This window comes from Brassica napus, chromosome C8, assembly GCF_020379485.1.
Source record: "Brassica napus cultivar Da-Ae chromosome C8, Da-Ae, whole genome shotgun sequence".
Taxonomy (NCBI): domain Eukaryota; kingdom Viridiplantae; phylum Streptophyta; class Magnoliopsida; order Brassicales; family Brassicaceae; genus Brassica; species Brassica napus.
In genome coordinates, this window is record NC_063451.1 from 41,826,640 (window position 1) to 41,846,650 (window position 20,011).

General features: G+C 34.6%; 4 protein-coding genes across 4 annotated transcripts; 3 read left to right on the plus strand and 1 right to left on the minus strand.

Annotated features, from left to right (window-relative positions):
- Nucleotides 1–1,864: 1,864 nt before the first annotated feature.
- On the plus strand, nt 1,865–7,303 carry LOC106416319 (phosphatidylinositol 4-phosphate 5-kinase 3). The gene is made up of 7 exons (XM_013857178.3): nt 1,865–2,333; nt 2,955–4,338; nt 4,426–4,591; nt 4,669–4,779; nt 4,873–5,182; nt 5,295–5,370; nt 6,587–7,303. Exons 2-7 carry the CDS (start codon nt 3,101–3,103, stop codon nt 6,897–6,899), a joined length of 2,214 nt encoding a protein of 737 aa, XP_013712632.2. The 5' UTR covers nt 1,865–2,333; nt 2,955–3,100; the 3' UTR covers nt 6,900–7,303.
- A 2,711-nt stretch (nt 7,304–10,014) lies between these two features.
- Nucleotides 10,015–13,241, plus strand: LOC125591219 (protein IQ-DOMAIN 4-like). Its single transcript, XM_048764970.1, has 6 exons — nt 10,015–10,113; nt 10,234–10,318; nt 10,406–10,837; nt 11,112–11,342; nt 11,419–11,541; nt 11,625–13,241. Exons 2-6 carry the CDS (start codon nt 10,250–10,252, stop codon nt 12,378–12,380), a joined length of 1,611 nt encoding a protein of 536 aa, XP_048620927.1. The 5' UTR covers nt 10,015–10,113; nt 10,234–10,249; the 3' UTR covers nt 12,381–13,241.
- Nucleotides 13,242–14,799: 1,558 nt separating this feature from the next.
- On the plus strand, nt 14,800–17,192 carry LOC106415622 (peroxisome biogenesis factor 10). The gene is made up of 10 exons (XM_048764971.1): nt 14,800–15,129; nt 15,200–15,289; nt 15,395–15,489; nt 15,563–15,713; nt 15,798–15,867; nt 15,949–16,027; nt 16,101–16,234; nt 16,483–16,580; nt 16,900–16,976; nt 17,074–17,192. The coding sequence occupies exons 1-10, from the start codon at nt 14,902–14,904 to the stop codon at nt 17,174–17,176; spliced, it is 1,125 nt and encodes a 374-aa protein (XP_048620928.1). The 5' UTR covers nt 14,800–14,901; the 3' UTR covers nt 17,177–17,192.
- BNAC08G32970D lies at nt 17,073–18,987 on the minus strand. Its single transcript, XM_013856375.3, has 7 exons — nt 18,721–18,987; nt 18,607–18,646; nt 18,452–18,522; nt 18,275–18,369; nt 18,117–18,184; nt 17,936–18,046; nt 17,073–17,840 (listed from the first exon to the last, which is right to left on the minus strand). The coding sequence occupies exons 1-7, from the start codon at nt 18,896–18,898 to the stop codon at nt 17,711–17,713; spliced, it is 693 nt and encodes a 230-aa protein (XP_013711829.1). The 5' UTR covers nt 18,899–18,987; the 3' UTR covers nt 17,073–17,710.
- Nucleotides 18,988–20,011: the final 1,024 nt, after the last annotated feature.

Below are 20,011 nucleotides of genomic sequence, written 5' to 3' on the forward strand. Positions count from 1 at the left end.
AATCGTCTGTAATATTTCTCAGAGTTTGTAATTGCATAATATATCCAGTTTTAAAAAAAACGAAGTTTCCATTTTTCTTTTATTCTATTTCCCTTTCAGTTTCTTCTTTTCTTTATTGTTTAGCCAGCCTTCAATCAAGGATGCTTACGAAGATGCAAATATCAGGTTGAAAACTTCAACCAATTGGAAGTACGAGAGGATTGCTATAACGAGTATGCGAGCAGAATGATTTAGATGTAGTAGAGCTGAAGACTTGAGAATAGGATCGACAGCCAAGTTGGAGACAGTCTAAAGATCACTTGGAGAAAAAAACAGATGGATGTTCACCCTGGACAAGGAAGATCTCGTCGTGGAAGTTTCATAAAGGCTTAGTAAATTATTACTAAATCATTTAGGGAATTTGCCATATTTGGAGATTTTGGAATATCTCTTTGGCATGTTGGGTTAGGCGATTGGCTATCATGTATAAATAATCTTCTTTGGCATGTGTATTAAGGTAATCACTCGAATTATGTTCTTAGCATAAGTGTGTTATGTTCTTAGAATAAGTGTGGGTCTTCATAAAATTTTAAGGTTGAGTGAAAAGCACAAAAGGGTTAAGAGGAGAGGTTTTAAAGTTATGTATTCGACTTAGGACGTGTGAAAGCTAAAGAAGAAGTCAAGAATGTCTTAAACTTGTTGAAGTTATATTTAAAGAGAGATTTGTAAATTCATATTAAAAGAATTCTAATATATACACATATCTTTGTAGATACATACACTGGTAGATTTATGTTACAGTTCCTACTATAGTTCTTGCATTTACAGTAGCATCAACGTTAATGCAATTTCTAATCTAAATAGTCACAATATGCTTAAATTTTATTTTGAAAAGGAAAAAAAAACAGTACAAATAACACAAATAGGCTAAGCATAGTGCATTACAATATTGTAAAACAAACGTGCGCATACTCATGGGTAATACTCACCTAGAATCCTTGTACGAAAACATGTTCTCGGTGACTGGATACTCGCCGGAAAAACGTGCACGATGAGAGACTGTGGCGTCTTGGCTTTACTCGGTCAATTTATCAGAAAAAATAAAAAGACCATTATTCTTGTAGATTTAAAGCTTGAAATCACATATTAGCTTATAGATGTGTTAATTTTAAGTTAAACCCACAATATCAACAAGAAAAACAACAAAATCACAAGGAAAAAGAAAATGGCTGTGAATTCGTAGTCAAAAGGTTAAAGACGAGAATAAATTGGTAATTTCTTAGTTCATTTAACCTAGTCTTGATTCTTTAAAAAATGGGCACTCCTACCTTCGAAAACGAGACTTCTACCAATTGTAGCGGACCTCTACCCACACGATTCAAATTTGGTATATATGCACATATTTAATATAAATAGATAAATTTCTTAAAATTAAACTCCGATTAATCTCTATGTAATCTCCAATTTTTCATTTGGCCCTAGGTCAATCCGAACGTAAAACATACAAGGAATGCCTAGCGTATTTTTGAACAGAGCCTAGTATAAATAAAAATGTCCTATACAAACTTGGAGAGTGTCACACCACCTTGTAATATTTTCTAATAAAAGTTTGCTACTTTTTCTTTTGTTTATAGTTTTTGTTTATAACCCAACCGAGTTCAAGCCAAACTAAACCAAAAGAATTTAGATTTGTTTGAGTTTTGTTTTTTAACCCTGAACATAACCAGAATCTGCTAAAACTATTGGTAACTAATTGTGGTTTTGTGATTTGACTTGTGAGTTATGAGTTGTGACCCAGCGGAGGGGAGAGTAATATAAATTTCTGACTTGTGGCACATGATGTAAGACCAAGATTGTAGGCTTGAAGCACGTTTAAAAACATTGTTTATGTCGCTACAGACTTAGCTCCACCTAAAGCACCGCATATTCTTATATGATATTCAAACATGAACTAAATCTTCTCGAAGCCTAATAATTATAAACGCACAAGCATTTTATTTTGTTGTTGTCATCGAACAGAAAAATAATTTAATGATTTTTTAAAATAGGAAAATATTGCAAGATTTTAAAAGATCATATGATAGAGGCCAGCACGTTGTCTTGTTGCAGGCTACATAAATAATCAAACAACTTAGCAGATACACATCTAACGGCCAGATTTTCATCTTTGAGCTGATCATTTTATCTCCTTGTAAGAGAGCTTCACCATTCCTAGTTTTCCTGATAAATGCTTCCTTCGATCTTCATTCTCTGCTTTCAACTTTATATAACTTGCGTCTCATTTCCATCAAACCTTCTTTTCTGGACTACTTTTTGTCGGGTGACCATATATCATTTTCTCTTCAACTATTCAGGTAAGCATTTTACTTTTATTAGCTTTCTCAGATCTTTTGGGGGTAATCTACGAGTAACACTCATTCATAATCTCTCGATGAGTCCATCTTATCTTTCCTTTTATTAGTCAACGAATCCAATCCTATTAATGAGCTAAGAATAAGACATTTTTCTTATTTATTAACCAATTCGAAGATAGAAAAGTAATCACATTAGAATGAACATAAATGATGGTCGATCCTCTTTTCTGTTTTTCTGATTGAATTGATTCTATATTTTGAGATGACAATAGAAGTCTAATATTTTTCTTTTCTTATGAAATTATACTCCCTCTGGTTTTTTTATATGACACTGTAGAAATTTGCACACGAATTGAAGCACCCATTCTATCCTCATCATTTGTCACTATATTTTGCATTGTTTATATTGAAACAAAAAAATGATTCGAAAACGACATTTATAACAAAAGGGAGGGAGTAATGAACATAAATGAAGAGAGATTATTTTATTTTATTTGTTCATTCTTTTCGTTTTGATGCAGTATATATTTATGTGCTATTAATGACAACAAATACTTTCAGATATAGACAGATTAATTTTTTCCGTCATTGATCACTTTTTACATGTATAATTAATTACAGAACAAAAAGGTTTGATTGCTGAATGTTTAAGTAGAAGAAACAAACAAGTCTGGAAAAAAATCAACGGGAAATGTCAGAGTTGATGACTTTGGTGCTGTGTTGCCGGCGGGAGTAGAGTAATAAGAAAAGTAACATAAAAAAAAAAAATGCAAGAGGCTGTATTCCTCTTCAGTGAGGAGAATCTAAACAAGGGGCAATCCTCAGGGGGTCGTAGCGGCGGGGCCACCAAATATAAACAGAGTTCCCGTCGCGTGGTCCCCACAACAAACTGCGAGCTGAGTGACGGGACGGCCGAGATTAGAATAGTAGAGAAAGTTTTGAAGAACGGTGACCTCTACAACGGAGGCTTATCGGCGGGGGTGCCTCACGGTACAGGGAAGTATCTGTGGTCGGATGGCTGCATGTACGAAGGGGAATGGACACGTGGCAAAGCGAGTGGGAAAGGGCGTTTTTCTTGGCCTTCTGGAGCTACCTACGAGGGTCAGTTCAAGGATGGTCGAATGGACGGGGAGGGAACGTTCATAGGAATCGACGGCGATACTTACAGAGGGCACTGGCTTTGGGGGAGAAAGCATGGCTACGGAGAGAAGAGGTACGCGAACGGCGACGTTTATCAAGGGAACTGGAAGGCTAATCTGCAAGACGGTAACGGACGTTATGTGTGGAGCGATGGGAATGAGTACGTGGGAGAGTGGAAGAACGGTGTTATCTCTGGGAAAGGGATCATGACTTGGGCTAACGGAAACCGTTACGAGGGGATGTGGGAAAACGGAGCTCCGGTTGGGAAAGGGGTTTTGAGTTGGAACGAGGAGAAGACAAGTAATAATAATCAGTTCGGTGGGTGGGGGAGGAAGAACAAAAAGAAAGACGATGAGATTGTGCAGCAGCAAAAGCTCTCTTCGGTAGAAACTTTGTCAAAGACTACCAACTTTCCGCGGATTTGTATATCGGAGCTGGAGGATTCAAACGCGTGTGATAATGTAGAGGCGGGGTCGATGTTGAGTCCGTACACGAGCGAGTCAGATACAGGTGATAACGCGAGCGGATGTGGAGAGTATGAGTGGGCAAGGAGCCCTTTGCTTTTGGAGAGTGGTGGTGCCATGAGTTCGCAGCAAAGTCCGAGATGGCTGGACGAAGGGGATGTTAAGAAACCGGGGTATACAGTTACTGCCGGACATAAAAGCTATGATTTGATGCTGAATCTACAGCTTGGCATCAGATATTCTGTTGGCAAACATGCTTCGGTTTTGAGGGAGCTTAGGCATTGTGATTTTGATCCCAAGGATAAACAATGGACCAGGTTCCCGCCCGAAGGATCTAAGTGTACACCTCCCCATCAGTCCATCGATTTTAAATGGAAAGACTACTGCCCCATTGTGTTTAGGTATGGGAGAAATATAATAGGAATTGAGTGACTCTCTAAATATATGTTTAATTTTATCTAATGGTTCGTTTATTGTGGTCAAAACAGGCATCTAAGAGAGTTATTTACTATAGACCCAGCGGATTACATGCTCGCTATTTGTGGAGATGAATCTCTTCGGGAATTTTCTTCTCCTGGAAAGAGTGGAAGCTCCTTCTACCTGACTCAAGACGAACGCTTCATGATTAAAACCATGAAGAAATCTGAAATAAAGGTAATTTTGCTTTCACATTGCTGTAGCCTGTAGGGCCATAATAATAACATCACCTGAGCTTTGTAAACCATCCTTAGGTGTTGCTTAAGATGCTCCCAAATTATTATGAGCATGTCTCGAAGTACAAAAACTCATTGGTCACCAAGTTTTTTGGCGTGCATTGTGTCAAACCAGTAGGGGGGCAAAAGGTATGGGAAATGTTCTTTTGTTACATATTTTGTTGATTATATCAAATAAAAACATTACTTCTTGTTTTGTGACAAAAATAAAATATATAACAGACTCGGTTCATAGTGATGGGAAATCTATTTTGTTCGGAGTATCGTATACACAAACGGTTTGACCTGAAAGGTTCATCGCATGGCCGTACGATTGACAAGGATGAAGGTGAAATCGACGAGACCACAACACTCAAAGACTTGGATCTCAAGTATGTCTTTCGACTCGAGACCTCGTGGTTTCATGCCTTTATCAACCAAATCGACATCGACTGTGAGTTTCTTGAAGCTGAGCGGATTATGGATTATAGTCTCTTAATTGGTCTCCATTTCCGGGAATCTTGCTTGCGTGACGATATTTCCTTGGGGATCGGTATTTAATCATTCATACATTTCTTTCAACTTATTTCATTTTGTATATATTTTTTTTTTAATTTTGTACTTTTCTCCTGTTAACTGAGAAATTAGCTATTTTGTTTATTTAGGTCGAAGAGATCAGGAAGACAAATTGATGAGAGGATATAATTCGCTTCCGAATATGAACTCTGTCACGCAGACTTGGTACCTTCTCTTACCAATTTATTTTGGATAAATAAATATAAGACATCCCTTATATATTATTCTATTTGTTTCAAAAAGATATAAGTTTTGAAAATTTCACATATATTAAAACACATAGAAAATATTGATTATTAATATATTATTTTTTATAGTTAACTATTTCAAAACTTTTAATAAACATAATCATCTTTTTAATTTTTTTACTATTTATCATTTAATAATGCATTAAAATGTAATTTTTTAAAAATATTTTTCCACAACGTGGATATTTTCGAAACGGAATGAGTATATGAAAAACATTACAATATGTGAGCTATGTCATATGAAATCATTAGAATGATTATTAAAATCCGTAAAAGAATATGTTGGTGCATCTAAATATATATTATAATTCTTATCAAACTAACTGTAAAATTAATTAGTAATCTTAAAAAAAAAAAATTCATTCTTTCTTTAAATAAAAAATACGATATTACCTAAAATGGTTAAAATATATGATAATTAATGATTTTGATTAATAAAAATTTGATTTTCTTTATTATTTTTTTGAATTTTATATCAATAAAAGAAATTAAATAATCACATTAATTATATAATGAAAATTAGTTATTTTCGTATATGTTATATTTTGAACTTTTAAAAATAATTATAAATTACTAAAACTGTTAGAATTTTTACATTGAAAATTTTATGACCAATAGCTTTAATATTTTGTATAACAAGATACAAATTATAATAGAACATATGAGAAGGAACTTTCTTTTAATTGATATTCAGATTAAAATATAGATCTATTCAATATCATTTAAATTAAACTATATATTATATAAAAGTTCCTAAATATTTTAATTTCTGAATTTTTAAAATATGTAACATACTTGAATTGATAAAAAAAATTTATAGTTTTGATTTGCTCAAATCACTAAAGTATATTTTACATATTTTATTGGTATTTAAAAACTTATATATTTAACGCTGACAAAAAAAACTTATTTATTTAACAAATATTTATAAAATATTTCACTCCACCTAGAGATTACCTAGTATATTTGATAAAAGTTACAAAACTAGGACTTGTATATAGTAGTAGTTTGTGCCAGTTTCGTTGTGTCGTCAATTTATTACTGCTACCTGGGCTCAAACCTTATAATGCATCTGGTTAACAAAAAAAAAAATATGCCTCTTTGACAATATTTGTCTTGCATTGAAAATGTAGTAATGGACCATTAATTAGACTTGGGGAAAGTACACCCGCAAAAGCAGAGCAGGTGAGCAGATTTGAGGAAGAAGCGTGGGAAGATGACAGCATTGACAACTCAAATCCAAAGAATACAAGGAAGGAGGTTGTTGACGTGATCCTGTACTTCGGTATTATTGATATTCTTCAAGACTATGATATCACCAAAAAGTTAGAGCACGCCTACAAGTCACTCCATGCAGATCCCACTTCTATATCAGCTGTTGATCCCAAGCTTTATTCCAAAAGGTTTAGAGACTTTATAAACAAGATATTTGTTGAAGACAAATGAGAAAATATAATATGCAACAGCTGCACAAGTTTAAAGACCAAGAATCTAAAGATCCACCAAGAGTTATATTGTACATTGGAATCTCTAGGCATGTGATTGGTATTTTTAACCTTTGGCTTTTCAATTCTGAATGTTTAAAACGTGTAGGCCATTAAACACCTAGTAATGTTGCTCGATTTCAGGATGTTGAAGATATTGCATGCGGCTGTTTTAACATGATTTTATTGGAGGGGAGGGGCGGGGAGGTGGTTCATAAATTTTATTGGAGAGGATAGATTTTTTTTGTGCTTTCTCAAAAGTTTTTTTTTTGAATAGTTTGTAAAATTTGTTCAGAAAACACTTTTGTACAAGATTTAGCTACTTAAAAACATAGCATTGTTTTGTTTGTTAAAAACAGAGCTTAAGTCTTGTAGCAAGCCATGACTGAAGTAGTCCATCATACTTCCGGTTTCGAGTAACATTGATTGTGAGGCATTGGTTCCTGACCTGCATGTCAATCATCTTCACCTTCGATGCAGTTGGAGTTTGGGAAATTCCATGTTTTATGTTATCCGATTCACGCCAAAGTGAATAAAGAGTGATCTGTAAAATATATCTCAAGAGGAAGAGAAGCTTTGTTTCTTGCGTTGAGTCGATAAGAAACCCAATTAAGTCCTCCCAATGAATAGTATACCGCGAGAGGAGAAGAGCACTAGCAAGGTCCGACCATACTTCTTGAGAAAAATCGCAGTTAGAAAAGAGATGGTCTCATGATCCCGGATAGTGGTGGCAGAGAATACACATCGAGTCAATACCCACATTCCACGCAAGCATAAGGTCTGCAGTTGTTAACCGATTATGCAAGGCCAGCCACGTGAGAAAAGCATATCTCGGAGTAAAGTTAGTGAACTAGACACACGAATACCAGCTCACTATTGGTGCAATACTCCTCAAAAGATTGCAAGTATTTTATGTACTGAATTGTCTTTTGAAAGTCTCAGCATTATGTTTCCATAAAGGAACGGCATCACCTACGGTCATGTTTAGATGCTGTTGGTCCAGAGTTTTTTCGATCATACCATAGATTTCCGATCTGTGTCATCTTGTTCGACGGGTTAGAGTAGTTGCTACACTTGCAGTCAAAGAGATTCTCATATCAATGCATCTCCTCACTCTAACAAGGTAATATATACAATCTTCCCATACCAGACAAGGCATCAAACCAAAAAGATGTTGTCTGTCCATTCTTAACTTCCATTCAATGGAAATATTTAGCTTTGTCTCTATATTTCAGTTGTTTCGCAACATCCAAGAATCCAAAGATATACTGTCCCGAACCCCCCAAAAAGTACCTTGCTTGATCATAAAAATTTGAATCCACCGTACCCAATGTGATGCTTGAGATGAAGGTATTCCTCTAGATTAACTTCAGACAGCAGGTTTTGATTTGGTTCCTTCTGAGGACGCAAGCCCAACCCTTCCTTCCTTCATAGACCTTGTAACAACATCCAACACAATCTTAACTGGGCGTGCACTCAATGTTGGGCCAGACCAGAAATGCACAGCAAAAAATATTTATTTCTTTCAGGCCTTCACCCGACAGACAGAATGTCGATATCCAGAGATTGGCAATGCTCATCAAAACATATTTTACAGGCTGCAGCAGGCCTGCCATAGAAGAGGTAGAAGACCAAGAAAGGACATTCGCAAGCATACACACTTTTTGGCACAAGAATTAAGGTTTACATCATTCTTGTTTGTTTAGTTTTCACAATATCTTATACTCCGTCCGTTTCATATTAAGTGTTGCTATAGAGAAATTTTTTTCGTTACAAAATGAGTATCGTTTTCGACTTTCAATGCAAAATTTATTAATTTTATTCAAAAATTTATTTTTCTATTTGTTGAAATATGATTATGTGTATAAGTAATTGTGTTTTTATATAGAAAATATACAAAATATACAAAATTAATTGTTTCTTTTAACTGCACAAATTCAAAATGACATTTAATATGAAATAGAGTGACTAGTTCTCTTGTAATCTTCTTTGTGGTCATCGATAAATTTCTTTCAGATAAATGATTATCGAATTCGGCATGTGCTGGAATTCGTGCATACTTCCAGTATCTGCCGAGTTAAGATTAAGAGGTTTGCACGTACTCACTTTGCCGGCTTCCAATTAAATAATATAACTAAAAGCAGCTGTTTGTTATACGTTATAACTGTTATAATTTCTTGGAACCGAAGAGTTTTACCATCCCATTTACTATTTGTAGTTCTTATCATCGCTACTTTTCGAATAAAAACCATCTATTATTGCAATATTTTTGTTAATAAAATAGAATTTTCGAGTTTTTGACTTATAATTTCTCAGACTTAGAGTTTGGTTTTTACATATTCCGTTTTAAGGAATAATCTTATGTATCAAATTTGTTTAAATCCAAGACCACTAGACTACCACTTAAAGATTAATTCGCATTTTCTTTTTATCTTCATTATTGGTTTATTATTCTATTCCCATTTTTGCATTTTATTTGTTGATGGAAATCGTGACCAAACAAACGAATTAAGAATCGGCTCCAGACTAGAATGGATAAAGAGCCTTCATGAAGACCTCGAAACTATTTTATTTATTTATTTTTGCTTAAAACCTCGAAACTATTTCTCTAAATATGTGGTTATTAGCTTTGGATAAATATCAAAAACAAAGACATCAGGGTATGATTGGTTGGGCCGTAGATGCTCTGGACAGTCAAAATTTAGTCTGCAGCTATATATGTCAACCAATCGAGCTTTGCTTTCTTTAAAAAATTCACAGCAATAAAATCTTTGCAAAATCAAAATATGGCTGTAGAGAACTTTATTTTCAGAGTAAAAAATTAGTGCTTTGGAAATCTACAGCAAGGAAAGCTATAGCAAATAAATCTACAGATTAAATTCTACAGCAGAAAATATAAAGCTACAGCACTTACCAATCATCCTCTGGTATTCTAAAAAATAAGGTTTTCAAATAATTCTAAAAGTCACAACTCCCGAATAAATAATTAAATGGAATATGCTAGATAGAACAACGAAGCAGATAAATTGTTTTAAATAAAAAGAAGAAAAAACTTAAAAGAGGTTATTTATAACTTAATGTATCTGTCGTTAAATCTGTTGAATAGTTCTAACAAAACACAATCGTTACAAAAGTCAATTGGGTTCCCACGAAACGGTGGGGCCCTTCGTGACCAGGTCTTTTAACATGAGCTCTTCTTACTCCTTAGCCTATAATTGATATCATTTTGTAGGAATGTTTTTCTTTGAGAAATATTTTGTAAGAATGTCCGAATGAAAGATTGTCTGAAATTTCAGGAGAATCAAAAAGAAGATGGGAAAAGGCTGGTTGGCATGTGTCTCGGTCTCGTGTTTATCATCAGGAAAAGACAAAAAACAACAAGTTTGTTTTCAGATTTTACTCTATATCATAAATCTAATGCATATAAGTAGATATGTAATCTTTGATTCTGGTTTTTGATTCTTGAAGAAACCAGAGAAAGAGAAGAAGAAATGGTCTGGGAAACAAAAGAGTAGAGAATCCATTGAATTCTCTGAGGAGAGGACTTCTCCTATTGACCCTTCATCTTCATCTATAACTCGGCCGTCTCCTCATCCTCCTCCCTTGCCGGATGTCGCTCCTCAGCCATTGTTGCCACCACCATCCCCTCCTCCTCCTCCTCCTCTTCTCCATCCTCTTCCGGCATCTGCCAGCAGTGAAGGATATGGTGGTTCCAAAGAAGCAAAGACTAGACAAGCTCTGGCCCTCGCATCGGCTGTTGCAGCCGAAGCAGCTGTGGTGGCTGCGCATGCTGCGGCGGAGGTTGTACGTCTCACGAACACGACATCCACAAATCAAGTTAGGGAATCAAAGGAGGAAGCTGCCGCAATCAAGATCCAAAATGCGTATAGATGTTACAAGGTATACATACAAATCATTCATTCCCGTAAATGCTTCTCTTATTACGTGATTTTTTATTCAGAGCGGTCTTTTAGCATGTGCCATTAGGAAATTTTATGAATACTGTCCGATCATCTTTTCTGAAAATTTTAAATGTGCTAAGACATAAGAGAAAATAATTCGTTTTTTTTGTGTGCACAAGAGAAAATAATTCGTTAAAATACGAAAATTAAACACATCAAATATATATTTTTAATATATCTTTGAGCTTAATTTGATTTAATGGGTTTCATAGGCAAGTCGAACTCTACGCATGCTGCGAGGAATGGCCAGACTCAAGACACTTCTGCAAGGAAAATACGTCAAAAGACAGATGAACGCGATGCTTAGCTCAATGCAGACACTTACACGTTTACAGGCACAGATTCAAGAGAGGAGGAATCGGTTGTCTGAAGAGAACAAAGCTCGTCAGAGGCTGATTCAGCAGAAGGGTCACCAAAAAGAACAACACAAGAATCAGAGTTTGGTAATGAATTTTTATACGTTTTATTTTACTACAATAATGTGTGAATCAAAATAATCAATTCTTTTATTTTTTGTAGATTATCGCTGGAGATTTTGATTCCACCAATAGATCAAAGGAACAAATCAAAGCAAAGTTTGTGAATCGAAAAGAAGCTTCTGTAAGACGTGAAAGGGCCTTGGCGTATGCTTATAGTCATCAGGTATTTATAAATCTAATAAAACTTCGTTATGAAATTATACATATTTATATGGATTTATATATGTTGGAAAAAAAACGAAACAGCAAACGTGGAGAAGTTCTTCAAAACTTCCACACCAGACGCTGATGGACGCAAACACTCCACATTGGGGTTGGAGTTGGATTGAGCGGTGGATGGCTTCTCGTCCGTGGGATCCTCAATCCAACGACGGTCAGGCCTCCCTCAAAAACTCTCTCAAGCCCGAAACCTCCATCAAGACTTCTCCAGCCAGATCTAAACCTAGCCAAAAAGCTATCCAGTGGCCGACAAACAACGATTCCAAGGGCTTGAAGAGCGAAGGGACTAACCACATGCACAGGCACAGCATCGGTGGTGGGTCATCTACAAATGTCAAAGATGGTGAGAGCGTTGGTAGCTCTTCGTCACGCAGAAGTTCCTTTGGTAGTGCGGAAGCTGGGAACTCCAAGGCTAGTGGAGAAACAACAAGGAACTTGAGTAACCCACAACCGTTGAAGAAATCCAAGGCTAGTGTAGAAACAACAAAAAACATGGTTAATGCGCAAGCTACGAAATCAAAAGCTAGCGCGGGAACAACACTTAACTTGGCTAGCACGCAAGCTTTGAAATCCAAGGTTAATGTCGGATCAGCGAGCAACTTGGACTTGCAAAAGAAGAAGGTTGTGTCTGATAAAAATAAACCTCCGCAAATGGTATTGCCTAAGAAGAGGCTTTCGTCTTCTACTTCTCTTGGGTCAGGGACGAAGGTGTCCGGTTCAGACAAAGCAACAACAAGCGCTGCAAATGGAGACAAAAAGAGAAGAAACGGTGGTAGCCGTTAACGTAATAAAGATTGTTTTCTTTCCAAGGCAAAATACAAACGAGAGTGTGAAAGGGTTCTGTATTTTCGGTTGTTTTCTTTGAGTGAGAGTATAAATTACTACTGCTCGTTTGGTTTTCAACTTTTCATCTGTTTAATTATTTTCTTTATTTTTTTTAGTATAAATCATCTATTTCCCATCGATTTTTGTTTAGTTATATTATGAACGCATTTAATTAAAAACGTTATAATTTGATTGGTTATAAAATGTGACATAATATAATTGATGTATATTGATGAGCCAAACATTATTCAGTTCTACACAAGATTTAAAATTTGCTGACATGGATAGTGCAAAATCAACTTAACTAAACTATTTTTAATTACCACAATGTTTTTATTGGTTCGTATTAAATCATACGGTTATCCTAATCGAAAACTTGCTTGGTTATTAAAATGCCAACCATTTGGTTTGATATAATACTATAAAATTTGACGTATGTTTTTAACATATATTGTATGTATTATTTTGTTTAGTGTTTAAGTTACATGTAATGTTTATGAGGCATATATGGTTTGGATACACAATTTTGTTCGATCTAAATAAGTTGATTTTCCAATTCTATATTATGAATTCGAAAGCATCCATTACCAATCTTATACTATTATTCACTATCATAATATTTATTTAGGAATATCTCAGTTTAGAATTTAGAGTTTAGGTTTAAAAACGTGTTGGGTCGGTTTGACTAAACCATTCTTATTTACGAAATCACTCAGATTTAAAACAGTCGGTTTGCCTAAACTGAACTCGCTAAACTATTATGAAATTTAATTATGTATAATTCAAAAATATACGTCTAAACATTTACGATTATGTGTTTACTGTATTGAAAAATTATATAATTCAACTAGGTTAAGACTAGCGCCTTGCGCGAGCTGAACATTATATATAAAAATTATTTTATGTATTATATGTTTTTAACATATTATGAAATAATAAATATATATTGAATAACTAAAAAGTCAGTAACTATTACTTATATAATTAAATTAGTGCGAACATATAAATATATTTTATTAATCCAAAAAATTATTTTTTCTATTTAATATGGTAAATAATTAAATTTGAATGATATTAACATATATATAGTATATTTTAATATTATTATTTATTACATGATTTTTTTCTACTCATATGTTTTTTTTTATTATTTGTATCTGTTATAGCAAAAACTTTAAATTACTGATAACAAAATTTTTATTGTGTGATTAATAGTTTATGTAATAATAATATTTTTAAAAATTAAGTTGTCAATATTTTTTCAAAGTTTTTATCAAAAAAAAAATTTAAAGTAAATTTCAAAATTAAAATATTTATGTATTTTTATATGGAATATAATTGAATTTAAAATGATATATATTTATATATCTTTTAATCTTAATACTTATTAAATGAGACTTTTAACTTATATGATTTTGAAATTAGTTGTATCATGTCATAACAAAAAATTTAAACTATGGATCACAAAATTTGAATACGAGACTTTTAACAGTTTTAGTAATTTATACTCGTTTTAAAAATTTCAAAATATAACATATACAGAAAAATATAAATTTTTATTATAGGGTTAATATGGTGGTTTAATTTATTTTAATAGTTTAAAATTAAACAAATATAATATAAGATACACTTATTTTTATCAAATCTTTATTATTCAAAATCATTAATTGTCATATATACTTTAGCCACATTAGACAATTCTGTAATTGTATTTAAGGAAATAATGAATCACATTAATAATGTATTTATAGTTAGTTTAATAAAAAAACTTATTATATGTTTAGATGAACCAACCTATTTTTTTAATGATTCTAAAAATCATTCTAGTGATGACATATGGATACAAAAAAATATTGTAATGATTTTCAATTAATATATAAGAGATCGGTTTTCCAACTGAAAAATATATAGATTATTACTTCGAGAGTATGATACACAATATTTTGTTGTACGCTAGTGATTTATAATTTACTGTTTAAGGTTTAGTTTTGAAGACATATTGGGTATGTATTTGTAGGGTTGTAAGATTATATTAATGTATGATAAATAATATATTTTTCAAATGATTGATTTATAAACCACATAAAATGTGATTTTCAGTTTGAAATTGTTTCTATAACCATTTCTTGTATATTTTGATACTTGATTGCATCAAAAGAAATTTTACTTTTTGGGTTTAACCGATGACCAAATGAATCAAAAGAAATTTACTATTTATGAAGGATGGTTTTGTGTTTACAATTTCTCATTTTATTTCTATTCATGTTTTTAGTATCTGTTCCTGGTGTTGTGACGGTTACCAAATTACATGCCCTCTGTTTTTCATAAAATTAAATATTCATTTCTTCTCTTTCTTTATTTTACTAGAGAAACTAATAAATAATTGTGGGTTGAAAAAAAACTAGCTGACATCATCACCTCATCGATAAACATCAGCGGCACTCCAATCGAACCGAGCCACTAAACAAACAACCAGAAGATGGTGAGGCTTCGGAGCGGGGGCGATTCGGGCCCGGGCCCGGGCCCGGACGAAGCAGGCTCAAGTGGAGATCATGGCGGAATCCGGCGATTCCCGCTCGCAGCTCAGCCGGAGATAATGAGAGCCGCAGAGAAAGACGATCAATACGCTTCTTTCATCCACGAAGCCTGCCGCGACGCCTTCCGTCACCTATTCGGTACAAGAATTGCTCTAGCTTACCAAAAAGAGGTACGACCCTTCCTTTTCCCTTTTTGAGAGATTTTTGTAATTACAGCTTTATTATGACGTGTGGGGGCAGATGAAACTTGTTGGGCAGATGCTTTACTTTGTTCTGACGACTGGTTCAGGGCAACAAACTTTAGGAGAGGAGTATTGTGACATTATACAGGTTCCTTCTTACACAAACTCTCCATTTTTTTTTTTGAGATTGGACTGATTTCTGATTTCTGATTTCTGATTTTGAAGAAGCATCTTTTTTTTATTTTAATTTTAGGTTGCTGGACCTTATGGGCTCTCTCCCACACCAGCTAGACGCGCTTTGTTCATACTGTATCAGACTGCAGTTCCGTATATCGCCGAGAGGATTAGGTTCTTTATATGTTTTTTTTTTAAAACTAACAGAATATGGTTGTGTTACTATATACTTTTTTGTTTTTTACAGCTCAAGAGCTGCCACACAAGCGTTTACCTTTGATGAGGATGATCAGTCACCAAGAATGACTGATCATCCGTCTTCAGCTTCTTCTGTATTATCTAGGTTTAAAGATAGACTTGAGAGGTTCTGGCACCGAGCTATTCGAAGATGGCCTGTGGTAATTAATGGTTTAGTTCTCATTGTTTGGGTTGTTTTTCTTCCTTCTTTGCGAGTAATGGGGGTGTGTGTGCTTTTTTTTCAGGTTCTCCCTGTTGCCCGTGAAGTCTTACAAGTGCTTCTCCGTGCTAATTTGATGCTCTTCTACTTTGAAGGTGACTTTTTTTTTCTTTTTTTGAAATTAGATGAAACAGTTTTTTTTTTTTTTTTTGTGATGTTCCTTCTTTTCTTTTCAGGTCTATATTATCATATATCGAAACGTGCCTCTGGGGTTCGTTATGTATTCATAGGAAAACAATTGAATCAGAGACCTAGGTGATGATTTTTTTTGCTGTTGGATTTTGCCATCAACTAAGTAACTGAAATACCCTTAACTCTTGATGAGCAGGTACCAAATTCTCGGGGTTTTCCTTCTAATCCAACTGTGCATCCTTGCTGCTGAAGGCTTGCGTCGGAGTAATTTGTCATCTATCACAAGCTCAGTTCAGCAGGCGTCTCTAGGATCTTATCAAACCTCAGGAGGTCTGTCTCACTTTCATGTCCTTAAATTATTAAATTTTGTCAGTGTATCTCCAAACATTACAGGATATCTCGTGGTGGATTTTTGACATTAGATTGTCAGTATTAAAATGTTGTCAAATTATGATATACCAAACGAAAAAGTTATCAAGATATGAATGTGAGAGAAGATGGTAACATAGGCTCAAATATATATAGCTTGTCATGCATCACACTGTTTCAACTTACAATGGTATGTTTTGTTATTGCAGGGAGAGGGTTACCTGTTTTAAACGAAGAGGGAAATTTGATTACTCCAGAAGCTGATAAGGGAAACTGGTCTCCCTCCGATGCTACTTCAACTACGGAGGTACAGTATTCCATAAACAACTTAGAAACCTCTGTTATTCCTGAAATCGCTAACATTTTGAATACTGATCATTTTGGAAGAGAGGCACACAACTCTTAGTACATGCCCTTGCGTGTTCGTAGTCTGTCTTGATGTAACTAACAGAAACAAAATATTTGGTTTGGCCACTTGACTGGTCCTAAGTTGTTTTATTCTTGTGAGACGAGGTCATATACTAATCCTTTTTTGGACTATTCTATTGCATTTCTGAACATTAAAAAAGAAAAGTCCTTTGTGGTGTATTATTTCAAATCAGTTTGTTATGTACTTGTGGTTGCAGGCAGTAGGAAATTGCACTCTCTGCTTAAGCAGCCGTCAGCACCCGACGGCCACTCCTTGTGGTCATGTATTTTGTTGGTAAATAAACCTTCCTCAAACAATTTCAATCTGGTCTTGATACCAAAGACACACGAAACATTTTGCCTATATTGAAAGGGTCATCTTTCATGTGCAGGAGCTGCATTATGGAATGGTGCAATGAGAAGCAAGAATGCCCTCTTTGTCGAACACCCAACACCCACTCAAGTTTAGTTTGTTTGTACAATTCTGATTTTTAAGCTCAAACAAGGACACGACAGTGCAAAAAAAAAAAAAGGCATGGAAAGCAAAGGAAGGGTGAAAGGCCCAAATAGTCCACACAAGGTTCTTTAGTGACAAACTTGGGACAGTAACATATTCTACAAGAATGGAGTCTGTTTTGTCTTTTGAAGTAAGATCATCAAGTAATGAGAAGACAAAGAATATATGTTCTGGATCCATGCCTGCCTTTTTTTTTTACTTGATATCTACTTCAGAAACCACAGAGGAAGTTTTACATTTCATTGAAAGAAAAGATTGAAACATTTATTCATTAGAAGACCTGAAATATTTTTCCATATTAGACATAATTCAATTTCAATATCAGTGTTAAAACATGATACAAGCTGAATACTTGGGACTAAGCAACCACAATTTGGTGAAACGTTTTCTTACATTAGCAGCCCACTGTTCAGGTTTTAGTATATGCAATGTTATACTTCAATTCAGGTTAACAATATAGGATCTCATAGATACACGGAATCAGAACTGTCTGGATAGTAAAAGTCCCTTGCTCACAGTATTGACTGGAGCTGCTGTATCTCAGCGGAGTCTTGAACATTGTCTTCTTCGAATGGTGATCTGTACACTTCAACCATAGCTTTCCCTTTATCAAGAACTTCAGAAGGAACTGTTTGTAAAAGGCTGCAGACAAGTGTGTTGTTCGGTTAGCATAAAAAAACACACTCTCCCTACCCATGTGTGCGGTCCTATCTATGTATGTACTGTATGTGGATTACCTGTCTAGTGCTGTTAACGCTGTTCCAAGCTGCGACTTCATCAATTCAACAGTTGCGTTTGGGTCCTTCCTCGACGCACGTAGAAACAGCGAATCCATTTCTTCCAATGCTCTAAACACACAATACAATCACCACCACTCGCTCTAGCGTAACACTTGTAAGGAAATGTTTTAATTAATACCTGAGGCAGCGATCAACGTCATTAGACGCGGTTTGGGAATAACCAGCATCTGAAGCGTACTGAGCAACCTGAAGAGAGTTCATTAAATCACACATATTAATAAACAGACACAAAGGATTGCATTATAAGAGCATTTAATGAAAAAAAAAAAAACTTACGGCTCGAATGTTTACACGCAAGGAACTAGCAGGTCCAGACCTGAGTACCGATCTACATGCCTCGAATTCAGGCTTGTCCACGCTCAAAATTTTCTCTCCAATCATCATCATAAAAATTAGATTTAGTGTTAAATATAGGATGATTATTCTAAGAAGAATGAAAATACAGAAAGATACCAAGATCTTGGAACTGTAGCTGAGCTAGAATAACTGGTGGTACATATGCTTCGAGTGGATCAAGTCTTTTCCTATTCAAAAAAAAAAAAAAAAACAAGAATCAACCAAAACCTTTCACTAAGCATTGGAGATTTTTGAGGTCAATTTCGTTTTACCTCTTCACGTACTTATCAATCAAGCTACTCGCCATGGCATCTAAAATACAAGAAGATCAAAATTCGCGGATCAATGTGAGAATCGAAACTGGTGAAATGTAAGGGTCGGTGTACCGTTAGGGAGGAGAAGGAGGCGGGAGAGGAAGAAGGAGACGGAGATCACTCGTCGGCTCTGTTTCCATACCGGAGGTGACGACGATAATGCGCACGTTAGCCTTTGGCGGTGGTGGTTCGAAAGTGGGAGGCTCGCAGTAGCGTTTAGTGAAGCCATTCCGGATAACACCAGAGGCATCTATCTTATCGACAATTTTATTATGGCTAGAAGCCTATAGGCTATAACAAAGACGATAACTATTTTTTTGGTTTGGCTTGATTTGGTTTTGTTCGATTTGTTTTGGTCTGATTCCAATTGGTTTGGTTCGCTTTGCAGTTGTATCAAAGTCCGGCTCATCACGGGAACAAGAGGTGCGACCGTCCCGGACACAAGTCCGTGTTACTCCGTATAATAATAATTAAATGATCAATTTTTTTTATAAATTTATATTTTATATATATAAATTATAAATATAATAAATAAAATTGAAAAAGACCCAAAATTATTTGATATGTATATAGTTTTATTTTCTTACAAAATATTATTGATTAAATTTTAAAAATATTTTAAACATTATCTTCATATAAATTTTAGAGGGTAAATTTTTTTTTTTGGCTCTAGGTCCCTTAGCAGTGTTGAGCCGACTTTCTATCAAACTTCTCCGGCTTCACATCAAACACTGTCTTCTTCTCTGTCTTTTCAATTCTAGGCTCTTGTTTTGCGGAAAATATGCCAATTTCGACCCCAACAATTTAGGTCGTGCCAAATACGACCCGAACAATTGATCAGTGCCAAATACGACCTCAACTCAATTATAATTCGAAAAAACTATCCAAACTTCTTAAAACGTGCTTAAATCTACATTGACTCTAACAGAAGTTAGTCAATCGTTAACAAGATGAAACGACGTCGTTTTGATATACGAGGAAAAGTGTCAATTTCGACCCCAATACTCTCAGTTGTGCCAAATAGGACCCAGACAAATGGTTAATGCCAAAACCGACATCAACTCAATTATAATTCAAAAAAACTACCCGAATTTCTTTAAATGTGCATAAATCTACATTGACTCTAACAGAAGTTAGTCAACCGTTAACAAGGTAGACGACGTCGTTTTGATATATATATATTTAAAATATGTTTATTCCGGGACTCAAGCCGTGTTGTGATATCCTTTAAAAGGGACACACTAACAACTAGATAAAAGTAACTTTTTGAAATATTAATACAAATTTGAAATTATATAAACTATTATTCTTCTTCATCTTATCCAATTTAAAATTTTGGTGATAATGTTTTCTGATTTATATA

Coding starts and splice junctions, on each gene's coding strand:
- LOC106416319 (XM_013857178.3), top strand. CDS start 3,101: ATGCAAGAGGCTGTATTCCTCTTCAGTGAGGAGAATCTAAACAAGGGG. Junction 4,780..4,872: donor AACCAGTAGGGGGGCAAAAG/GTATGGGAAATG, acceptor AATATATAACAG/ACTCGGTTCATAGTGATGGG. Junction 5,371..6,586: donor AACTCTGTCACGCAGACTTG/GTACCTTCTCTT, acceptor TTGAAAATGTAG/TAATGGACCATTAATTAGAC.
- LOC125591219 (XM_048764970.1), top strand. CDS start 10,250: ATGGGAAAAGGCTGGTTGGCATGTGTCTCGGTCTCGTGTTTATCATCA. Junction 10,319..10,405: donor GAAAAGACAAAAAACAACAA/GTTTGTTTTCAG, acceptor TGATTCTTGAAG/AAACCAGAGAAAGAGAAGAA. Junction 11,542..11,624: donor CGTATGCTTATAGTCATCAG/GTATTTATAAAT, acceptor AAAACGAAACAG/CAAACGTGGAGAAGTTCTTC.
- LOC106415622 (XM_048764971.1), top strand. CDS start 14,902: ATGGTGAGGCTTCGGAGCGGGGGCGATTCGGGCCCGGGCCCGGGCCCG. Junction 15,130..15,199: donor CTCTAGCTTACCAAAAAGAG/GTACGACCCTTC, acceptor GTGTGGGGGCAG/ATGAAACTTGTTGGGCAGAT. Junction 15,868..15,948: donor GATGCTCTTCTACTTTGAAG/GTGACTTTTTTT, acceptor TTTTCTTTTCAG/GTCTATATTATCATATATCG.
- BNAC08G32970D (XM_013856375.3), bottom strand. CDS start 18,898: ATGCCTCTGGTGTTATCCGGAATGGCTTCACTAAACGCTACTGCGAGC. Junction 18,523..18,606: donor ATTGATAAGTACGTGAAGAG/GTAAAACGAAAT, acceptor TTTTTTGAATAG/GAAAAGACTTGATCCACTCG. Junction 18,185..18,274: donor TGCGTGTAAACATTCGAGCC/GTAAGTTTTTTT, acceptor AACTCTCTTCAG/GTTGCTCAGTACGCTTCAGA.